Source organism: Helianthus annuus, chromosome 1 (assembly GCF_002127325.2).
Source record: "Helianthus annuus cultivar XRQ/B chromosome 1, HanXRQr2.0-SUNRISE, whole genome shotgun sequence".
Lineage (NCBI taxonomy): Eukaryota > Viridiplantae > Streptophyta > Magnoliopsida > Asterales > Asteraceae > Helianthus > Helianthus annuus.
The window spans coordinates 122,123,475-122,134,423 of NC_035433.2; the positions used below are offsets into that span (position 1 = coordinate 122,123,475).

Sequence of the window (10,949 nt, forward strand, 5' to 3'; positions counted from 1 at the left end):
GCATTCTGAATAAGAGCCTACAGCACCTATGATCCTGCGCGGGCTAGTTACGTGCTCAGCAAGGGTCGCGCAGGAGCTATAGTGTAGGGCCACTCCAGAGAAGAACACAAGGTACAAGTGGCAGAAGAAAAGAGCCAATCCGCGTCCTCCAGGCTGTGCTCAATCGTGCTTCACGATCGTCTGACGTGCAGGAGACAGAGAGTACATAAGGACGCCTACGTGGCACCAATCAGGGGGCGACGACACCTGTCCCACGATCTCCACTTACCTGCTGATGGCAGAGGGACAACAAGGCCGACAACGACACGTAGCTCCAATCATGGTGCGCCAGCACCAGAGAACTTCTAGAAGCCACTAACGGTCGACACCAGTGAGACAGAGAGCATATCCCCTAAGTTGTCGCCTTCCGGCCCAAGGCCCATCAACCCACCTCCTCTTAACCTCTCCGGCTATAAATAGGAACCTTCATTCACAGGTTAAACCATTCTATTCTCACTACTCTCACTCTTAACACACATTTATCTTCTCAAAACAGTTACTTATTCTCACGTCAGAGTCTGGTTAAGAAGGAAACCCCCATATTCCCCTCTTAACGAGCTAACGCTGTTCTGTTTTGCAGGATTATCGGATCATTAAGGAGCTCAGAAAGTTATAAGAAGATTAACCCTTATGGTAGAAACATAAACCAAGCCTAATTAACTCTAAAATTAGTTCCGTATTTCTTCAATTTCTTACTGTTTTATTTCATATAACTTTATTACACAAGGAAATTAGAATTAAAAATATAAAAACAATGATGAATTAGTAAGATTATTCTATTATGAAGGACAGAAAAAAAAGAAAAGAAAAACATATACGCAAATGTATCTTTCTAGGTAATCGTATCGATTACGTACTTCATTACCAGTCCCAAATATTTTACGTTTACAAGTTGGATTCGAGGTCATTTTTCATCCCTATTAGCATCAAGATGGATAAACTTAAAAACCCATGCTTATCCAAAAAATAAAGTTGTGATCCAACATGGCAAATCGAAGGTAGTTGTGCAATATGCTACCAAAGCCTAAAGTCATGACCTAACCCTTTAAGTCCATAACCACAAAAGTCAAATTAAAACTAAGGTAGGTGATAGTGGTGGCACATAACTAAAGACTTTTGAGGGTGGGAGCGAGGTGATGGTAGCACATAACTTGAGACTTATAAGCCTATAAGATGCTAGTGATTTTTAATATTTTTATCTGTGTGGGACATGTTACCATCACATAAAAAACACTTCAAATAATCTAATTCTTCAACATTAGCTTATAACATTTCTTGAAGATATAGCAAAGATGTTTTTTTTAAATGTGAACTTCATCTATAAGGTTACCACACACTCTAAATTGGAGAGCCCCGTATTGCTCCACCTTGGCCAGGTGATGTTGCCTTAACCAAACCCATACTGGCTTCAAAGTTTGGCTTTTTTTGGCGTTCCTTCGGGAAACCATACCGTCGGCTGCCACTTGATAGTCGTGCCACCACAAGAGCAGAACTCTCTGGCGTAACATACAGTGGGACGAAAACCCAGTTGGACTCGAGAATCGAACTGACAACCTCACACAAGGCCTAGTCCAAAGCCTTCATTGCCTATATCCACCCGAATATGACACAAATAGGAATTGAACTTGAGTCTCCAATAGAAAACCCAAGCCTACTATGTGAGGGGACTATAACAAAAGATGTTAATTTATAGAACAAAAATGAAATCTATTAAAAGTGACAAGAAAAGGCTGACAACATTTATGACCAAAAATATAAATTGTTACAAAGGAAGGAATCAAACCTTCCCATAATCAGTCAACTGTAACTAGACACAAGACCCTGAACAACAATAGAAAGTCAACAATAATAATAATAATAATAATAAAGTCAACATTTCAAACAAAACCTACACAACTATGTCCATTTCAACAAAATTATACTTCACTTCACTGTACACGACTTTAATACAAAAACATCACACCGTTTTCATTCCGAAACCGCAATCTCCTGGTCAACCCGCCAATAATTACTGTCGTTAAACTCCTTAGAGTCGTTATCGTTCTCCTTTTCACCTTCACTAGGTGTCACCTTTCTTTTCAGGGCGCCTGCTTCCCCGACAATTCCCTCTTTTAACGCTTTGTCCATCGCCTTTTCCGAACCGTCCAACTCCACGCCGACAAATTCCACGTCTTCTTCAAACAACGAAGGCGCCGTGTTGTCTTTTGCGGTTGTCCCGTTTGGTAGAGATGGTTCTGGTTCCACCGCCACCGGTGTCTCTATGTCGAGATTAGGGGTGTTATCGTAATCTTCAAACGGGTTGACTCCTGACCCGACAATGGGTTCGTTCCAGCCTACCCATTCGGGCGGTCTATCTGCGAAAAGGTCTTCATTGTCCGTTGACTCGAATCTGAAAAAGTCGGTATCTGATGCGGTCGTTTTTTCATTTGCTACGTAATCTTCACTGAACGGGTTTGGGCTTCGATTAGGGGTAGAATTGGAACTTTTGCTATCGAGAAATTCTTCATCCAAGCCAACTACCACGTCATCGTCTTTACCAGTGGAAGATTCATTCAAGTTGATCTCGTCCATGATTTCAGTTGGTGATGTGGCCGTCATCGGTGCATCCTCCATTTTATCGTCTTGGAAAGCGAACCAGTTTGAATTTGTAAACAAACTGTTAACAAAACCATGAGCAATAAATAATTAATGTGCTGTTACAAAAATAAACGTATTTGATCATTACTTTTTTGAGTAAAATGTCATTTTCGTCCTTGAGGTTTGGCCAATTTTGCGACTTTCATTAAAAGGTTTGTTTTTCCCCATTTGAATCCAAAAGGTTTAAAATCTTGCCATTTTCAGCCGGCTCGTTAACCCCATCCATTTGTCTCCGTTAAATCAGGGGTATTTCCGTCTTTTTTGTTATCTTAAAGGGCAATTCGGTCTTTTTACAAAAAGTGAAAAAGACCGCATTGCCCTTTAAATAAACAAAAAAGACGAAAATACCCCTGACTTAACGGAGAAAAATGAATGGAGTTAAAGAGCCAGATGAAAATGGCAAGATTTTAAACGTTTTGGATCCAGATGCAGAAAAACAAACCTCAAGGACGAAAATGGCATTTTTGTGGAATTCTTTAGGTTGTTAACCCATCTGATAGCGTTAAAAGATTAAGGGGCTGTTTGGCAACTTCTGAATGGTTAAGTGATGAACCAGTAAGAAGAGGTCTGAACCATTAAGTGCTGAACCAGTAAGAGGTCTGAACCATTAAGTGCTGAACCAATAAGAGGGCTGAACCAATAAGATGGCTGAACCATTAAGAGCCAGTATAATGCTTAACCCTTCAGAGGCAAATGTCTGACCAATTCAGATTAGAGGTCTTAACCATTCAGACTCTGTATAATACTTAACCATTCAGAGGCAAATGTCTGAACCATTCAGACATCTGCTCACGAAACAAACAGTGTGAACCATTAAGTGACCATTAAGTGTTGAACCAATAAGAGGTCTGAACCATTAAGAGCCTCATTAAGAGGTAAACAAACAGCCCCTAAAAACATGACCTGAATGGACAGCTTACGGTACGGGTAAACGGGTTGGAACTTACCTGCCTTGGTCATCACCCAACCTCAGGGATGATATGACTACTTCAGCAGATTCATCATCTATGTAACCCTCCTGCATTTCAATATTCAATATTGAATTACAAAATATAACGTTATCATAATTCAAATATATGCAAAACTGAATTCATGGGTTAGGTGTTAGAATATGAATGTTACCTCATCACCTTGACCAAGAGTTTCACGCCCCTGCAATCAGAAAAAGAAGTCTCGTAACACAAATACGATAAAAAATTTTATAAACGAGATTATAAATTTTAACACGCACAAAAAGACCTTTGACATACCTCTACAGTTTCATCATTATCGTAAACATTGTATCTAAATGCCTGGCTTAGATTATTTGCTAGAGCAGCAACATCATAATCTCTGTCATGATTAATGTCATCTTCATCGCTATCCCTATTTCTATCATGTATTGAAGTTGGTCGACTGAAAATATAAAAAAATTATGTATATTAGCACCTCGAAATCAAATAACAAGCATCATATATTAAAGTCGGGCTTACTCTGGTTTAGTTTACACAAATATTTTATGCATGCCTAATTATAAAAAAAAAAAAAAAATGGTAACATACCCACAAACCCATCGGTACACGTTTTCAACCATATTCCGCTCTTGTAGAGCTGTAGACTGCCATTCGTTCCATTCGTTATTTCCCTAAATCACAAACACAAGTTTTTAGGCATGCAAGAGAAACATTAAATTGTATATACAGAACCAAATTTTAAGTCGAGAACTGCGAGAACTGCATAAGCTCTTGTATGTAGTGCTTTAACTGTGATACATAAGGCATAAGTGCCTCTAGGGGTGTTCAACGAATCGAATAACGAACTTTTGAGTTAATTGAACCGAATTATTCGAATTTTTTATGTTTTTTTACCTGAATTCGTATTCGATTTAGATTTGATTTATTCAATTCGATTCGTGCTTGAACCTCGAATTCGAATAAATTCGATTCAACTCAAATTCATACTAAATAATAAAATTATTTTTCTTTTATTTTTAAAACTACTACAAACTCATTATTTTTAACATAAAAATACTAATCTGAAAAAGTAATAAACTATCAATATATCAAAAGACCAAAATCAATAAACTATCAATTACAAATTTGTATCCCCTTCGAATTCGATTACCGAACTCGAATTTGGATCGAATCGAATTCGAATTTTTGAAAGCCGAATTCGAACCTTGATAATCAAATTCAAGTCGAGTCATATTTCGAATCCGAATCGAATACTGTAACACCCCTAACTGCCTCTCCTTTTGTACTTGAAACTGTTTTTATACTGAATCCCCCCCCCCCCCCCCCTCAAAACCCCCCACAAATAACAAAACATTTGTACAATTTGGCTGCTTCATGAGCCTTTTTACAAGATAACAAAACCAGCCTACAAGACATTAAGTTAAAGAAACATATTCAGAAAATATAACTTTAAAGAATACCAGAATGAAAGACTTTAAAATGAGATCAAGGGGAGGAAACAGTTAGTAGCATGATTTTTACGAGAAAAAGCATCAAGAATCCAAGAATTTACATTAATACTTGTAAAGTTGTGACTAACTTTCAGCAGAGAAAGATATAACTAGCAAGCATGGTTCCAACAATTTTTAATGCGTAAAAGAGATATCTTTTAATCACCTGAATATGTATCTGAATGCGACTATCAGTATTCGCCAACTGCATGATTTTATTGGCAATACGTGTAATATGTCCAAGGTTCCCAAGTCGGGGCGCCTTTCTTCCAGTAGCCAGTAATGTAGGCTGCATAAATAACAGCAAAATTTACAACTTGTTCTAAAAAGTTCTTTTATTTAACATACAACTTATATTAACAAACATCATGTTACAAGTAATTATTGTTGCTGTCTCAATAAAAGTGAAACAGTAACTACCTGATTAGGTTCTTCAGAAAGAACGGGATTATTATCTGTCTGAAGAATCTTGGTCAGCAAATCGCATCCTTGAAACAGATGATCAATGATGGTATTATTTGTGCTTTCTAAGCAGGAGTATATTATACTCTCGATGTGATGATGCAATGCACTATTATATGGGTACCTTCATCAGTTAACGATAAAAGCAACTGTTAGAATACGCATCAAAAACCATTTAACTTTCGACATAACTATGGCGTTTAGAGGTGCCTTACTCAAAGAAAAGGTCGATAACTCTTTGTATAGTTCCAGAGCTGATTAATTCCGTCTCTGCAATTTCATTCCCAGTTTTCAATAAAACTGCAATGAACTCCACAATCTGCAAGCAGATAGTATCCCATTAAATAATGCATCGCAAGATAGGGTAGCGATTAAGACTAGGGGCAGCAATTCTTGACAGGACCCGAAACCCGACACGAAAGAAACACGTTTGGGTCGACTAACACGACCCGTTCAAAAAACGGAGTCGGGTTGACCCGTATTAAAAACAAGTTGGGTTTGGGTTGACCCGTTAACCTGTTTAACTATTTAGAAAAAAAAAAAAAAAGAACTTTTATATTTTGTATTTGTTTTTCCCGTTTCCAGTTTAAATGGTTAGTCATAATAATGTTAGCTTTGGCAATTGGCACAGTATATTATATACTTGTCACACTCATACTCACCATTGAAGTATGTTATTGATAACCCGCTTAAGACCTAACACCTCGCTTATAAATTGTCAACATGTATGACTCATTTAAAAAATACGGGTTAGACGGGTCGTGTTTGGGTTGACCCAAGTTTATGTGTGTGCGGGTTAGAGTTGACATATTTGACACGAACGATAATATGGCTTGGTTCGGGTTGCACATTTCAACCCGCCAATCCATCAACCCGACACGATTGATACCCCTAATTAAGACCCATTTACATGCGAACTGGTTTATTCGGGGTTATGTTTAGTCTCAAACGGTCAAAACTGACCAAATGTTTACTTATAATTTGTAAAATCTCCTAAATAACTTTATCCAAAAACATATTACTACTGAAGCAATATAGTTCTTGTAACGGCATTTAACACACTAAATGTTTACAAAAAGTCATTTAACTTCAATAACATTAAGTGTTTCAAATCAACATGGCTTATTTCAATCTTGTTCCACTTTAGCCAAAAACCATGATTATCATCACCACAAATTTTCACTTAGAAGAACGGATACATGCAACAAACATAAGCACCAACCTTTAAACGGTGCTTGCCTAGAGGTGGCTTCAACTGGCCATATGTTGTTGGCAAGATTTTGTCATCTAGTGACACATTCAATAGCATCAACAAGTCACCTGAAACATTTAACATTTCATCAAAAATCACATACTTAATAAACCAAACTCAATTAGCATAACTACCAGCAACTGTGAATATAATCCCATCTAAGATACTGCAAACGTAGGCACAAAACTCACCAAGTTTGGGTAGCATTGCGCCTACAGTCTCCTGGTTGACTTTCACAGGTGACTCGTATATGTGTTGACCTCGAAAAGAATAAAAGGGGGGTGAAGGAGCTGATCTTTTTGGATCCAACAAAGATATACAAACACACAGTGAGCTAACGAGTCCAGATTTCGAATGTGAATCATCCAACACGTGGCCGAAAATCCTTGAAACAAAACTGTAAAAATAGAAAACCATAAAAATATCACATACTCTAAAGAGTAAAATCGTAAGAAACACAATAAACAGAAAATCATGTATATGAAATCGTACAAACCTTGGGGTAGAAAGTTTAGAGGCAAGTGGAGATGACATGTTTCTAGTTATAGTACATAACGTTTCTGCTGCATTAGCATGTACTTCAGGAGTGCTCTGCAAACAATTTCACAGAGCAACAATTAGAAAGTGTGTTTCATAAATACATAAAGAACAAAAGAGTACGTATACGTAGATCGAATGAACATATATATAGTTGTACTCACTGATGGGCTCAATTTATCCACAATCATTTCCAACAGGCTGCTATCTGTTAACCACTGCATCACATCCACCGAATCGGAATACATATGATCATCAGCACCAACAAGTCTTACCAATACCTGTTTATAAAAAAGAAAAAATAAATAACCAGTCATTTATCACGTAAGAGTCATCATAAGGCTACAAGAAATTTACATTTATTGATTTACTCACCTCCATGATTGATGTAATTCCGATCAAATCAACCAGCTGTTGAAAAACATGTTGATGGACCTGTTGCCATGAAGATATAAATATAATTATATAAAGTCATAAATGTAATTGTTGGTATTGGTGCTAAGGGTAGAGAAGCCTGAAAGTAAAAGTATGGTGATTAAACTCAGAAAAAAAATGTATTTAAGAATAGAAGTAAAAGCCATAATATCAAGTTGCAATAGTGATTTGAGTGTACAGGTAAGTATTTGTACAAACTATCAAGCAGAACATCAGTAGGGCTGTAAACGAACTGAACGTTCAGTGAACAGTTCGTGAACCGTTCGGCGGGAAGTTCGCTTATGTTCGTTCAATTAGCTTAACGAACGAACACGAACAAAAAATTTCGTTCGATAAGCTTAACGAACGAACATGAACAAAGGTCTCGTTCGTTCGACTGTGTTCGTGAACGTTCGGTAATATGTTCGTTCTTTTATGTCTGTTCGTGTTCGGTTTTTTATATTTATTTTTCTAAAAGTTTTTAATGTTTTATTAATTTTTTACTTTCCCCATATGTATTATTTTCCTCTCTCTGGCCCTCTCCCTCTTTTGATATCACGCTACTTGCTTATCTCCAATCGATTGAACCCAATATTATCCATCCCTTCAATCTTTAAATGGTTATATTTAACTACTTTCGTTGTGTACAATGTTTAAGATTAAGGGTGCCTTTTTTTTATTTTCAAAATTAAAGTTCATTTGTGTTCGTTTGTGTTCGTTTACGTTCGTGGTTAGTGTTCACGAACTGTTCGCGAACAACCAAAATTCCTTAACGAACGAACACGAACACAAACTTCTGTTCGTCATGTGTTCGCGAACAGTTCACGAACATCCAAATTTCCTTAACGAACGAACACGAACATAGCCTTGTTCGTGTTCGTTCGGTTCGTTTACAGCCCTAAGAACATGAATCAAAATGCACCACCAAGCTGAAAAATTACACTCACTTGAACATAATTCATAAGTGGAACCGTCTTCCGCAACATGAGACATATCACAACCTACAATACCACATAAATTATCTGATTATCTCAAGCAATGGTAGTAATAATAATAATAATAATAATAATAATAATAAAATAATAACAACAACAATGATAACAATAATAATAATAATGGTACTAAAAATAATAATAATCGTAGTAGTAGTACTAGATGCAAGAAAGATATCACGAACATACCTTACTGAAGTACCCAGCCAGCAAGGCGCTATGAGAACGATTTGGTTCCAGAAATGAGAAAAGTAAATTCATCAGCTACAGATTTGGGTTTGAAAGAGAGATCATGTTAGACTCAATGTAACGGTTAGGAATATATGTAATAACTCATACTAAATATAGCTCAGAAATCAGAACAATAATGTGCACCTCCTCTTCTTCCACTAAAGTTTTAAAGATGACATCAATTTCGCATGTAAAGATCTCACAAGCAATGAAAGGGAACCTAAGCATGTAAAGAAGGTATTAGAAGAAACCAAATTTTCTCCAAATGTTGTATATGACAAAAAAATTCCAAAAGTTAATTACAAATAATGATGTTCTGATATTAATAGTTTCTGCAAACGTACTTGAATATACGTTTGCTATCAGCATCCTCCTGAGGCTCCTCTATGATGTATCTCAGTAATTGTTCAACCTGAGCTCTGTCCCGCAAGCTGAAAAGCAAGCACGTTTTAATTAATAGCCATATAAATTCTTGTCATTCTATTTGCAGTATAATTTATGTTTCGACTATGCGAAGCATCAGCTTAATCAAGATCGTAAATTACTAAGATAAAAGTGGAATTACAAGTTAATGAGACGACTATTCAAAGCTTTGCATTCTTGAATAATATCTTCCTCATCCAAGAGCTCTTCCAATGCGAAACCTTCCTTGTCCAGGATAGACTCAATCTAAACATACGACATATCATATGTTAAATAAAGCAAACAGCATACAAAAATACCACAAGATAAAATAAAACTCGCTCGGTGAGTCAATGCAGTTTAACAATTATACGATTAATCAACCCATTTGCGACTTAACCCTTACATATCACACAAAATGAAAATAATACCTTTAAAAAACAACAATCAATGACACTCTAATTATCACTTAATAAGCTCACCTTACCTCCCGTATCTACGTAAACTCGGAGTATCATGTTAATAAATATTAAATATCTTCCACGAACTACGTGATCCGCGGTCAAACCATAAATTCTAATATCTTCATTTCATTACCATTAATAACTTTCTCCATAGCTTATCCAGATTAAACATCCTAATAAGTGATGAATCCTCCATATACCTAACCACATCTAACTCAACTACTTAAACCATTAAACACAAAACAAATCATCGTCAATTACACCTAAACTATTAAACTCGTCCAATAAATCAACAAACTATACATTAATCACACCAATCACCACACTACATATAACCTAAACAACAGGATCCATTTCAAAACAGTCAAAATCATCCAAAAACAAAACAAATCAATACTTACAACAATTAACAATAACACAGACGTAATTTGATGAAATTGAAGGCAGATTAAACGCGAATGATGTGGAAATCGTAACCAAACATACCGGTGAAGAAGCAGAGAGAGCTGTGAGGTGCCAAAACATGATGAATTGTGAGTGATTTCAGATCTGCAAACCCTAGGGGGAGAGGAGGAGGAAGATGAGCTGGAATTTGAGGATTGAGGAGTGGGGGAAAAGCGAAGAAAAACCCTAATTTTTGGATAGAGGGGAAAAAACAGTGAAATCGACGATTAATTTGAGAAAATGGAAAAGAGGAAGGTAGATAAAAGTTTTTGTTGTTGTTGTGGAGAAGATACATACGAGTGTTGTGATGGGTTAACGGGGCAGGTTACAAAAGGACAAAGATAGCCCATTAATACAACTCGGATTTCGTTGGATTATTATGTAACTTGGTTAAGATTTTATGTTAATCTCATGTAATTTATTTTTCACACCATATGGTTAATTTATAAATTATAAACACAAAGGTTATTGTACGTAAGGAAAGAAGTGTACGAAGGTATGGGAGAGAAGTTTGACCCTTGATTTGCACGATCAATGGTTGGTTGAGATTAAGTTGTCCCCAAATATAGAATTCACATAACTAAAAACAATGGAACATGTGGGGAAAAGGGTAAAATAGAAAAATCCGATAT

The 10,949-nt window shown here is 36.5% G+C and overlaps 1 protein-coding gene across 1 annotated transcript; it reads right to left on the bottom strand.

The window, feature by feature from the left end:
- Positions 1-1,756: 1,756 nt before the first annotated feature.
- Positions 1,757-10,636, bottom strand: LOC110875474 (serine/threonine-protein phosphatase 6 regulatory subunit 3). The gene is made up of 19 exons (XM_022123674.2): positions 10,360-10,636; positions 9,573-9,676; positions 9,352-9,438; positions 9,152-9,227; positions 8,966-9,040; positions 8,732-8,785; positions 7,746-7,805; positions 7,535-7,651; positions 7,330-7,424; positions 7,025-7,230; positions 6,804-6,901; positions 5,797-5,900; positions 5,540-5,705; positions 5,286-5,408; positions 4,218-4,300; positions 3,927-4,071; positions 3,799-3,828; positions 3,624-3,694; positions 1,757-2,695 (listed from the first exon to the last, which is right to left on the bottom strand). Exons 1-19 carry the CDS (start codon positions 10,396-10,398, stop codon positions 2,008-2,010), a joined length of 2,421 nt encoding a protein of 806 aa, XP_021979366.1. The 5' UTR covers positions 10,399-10,636; the 3' UTR covers positions 1,757-2,007.
- Between the last annotated feature and the right edge of the window lie 313 nt (positions 10,637-10,949).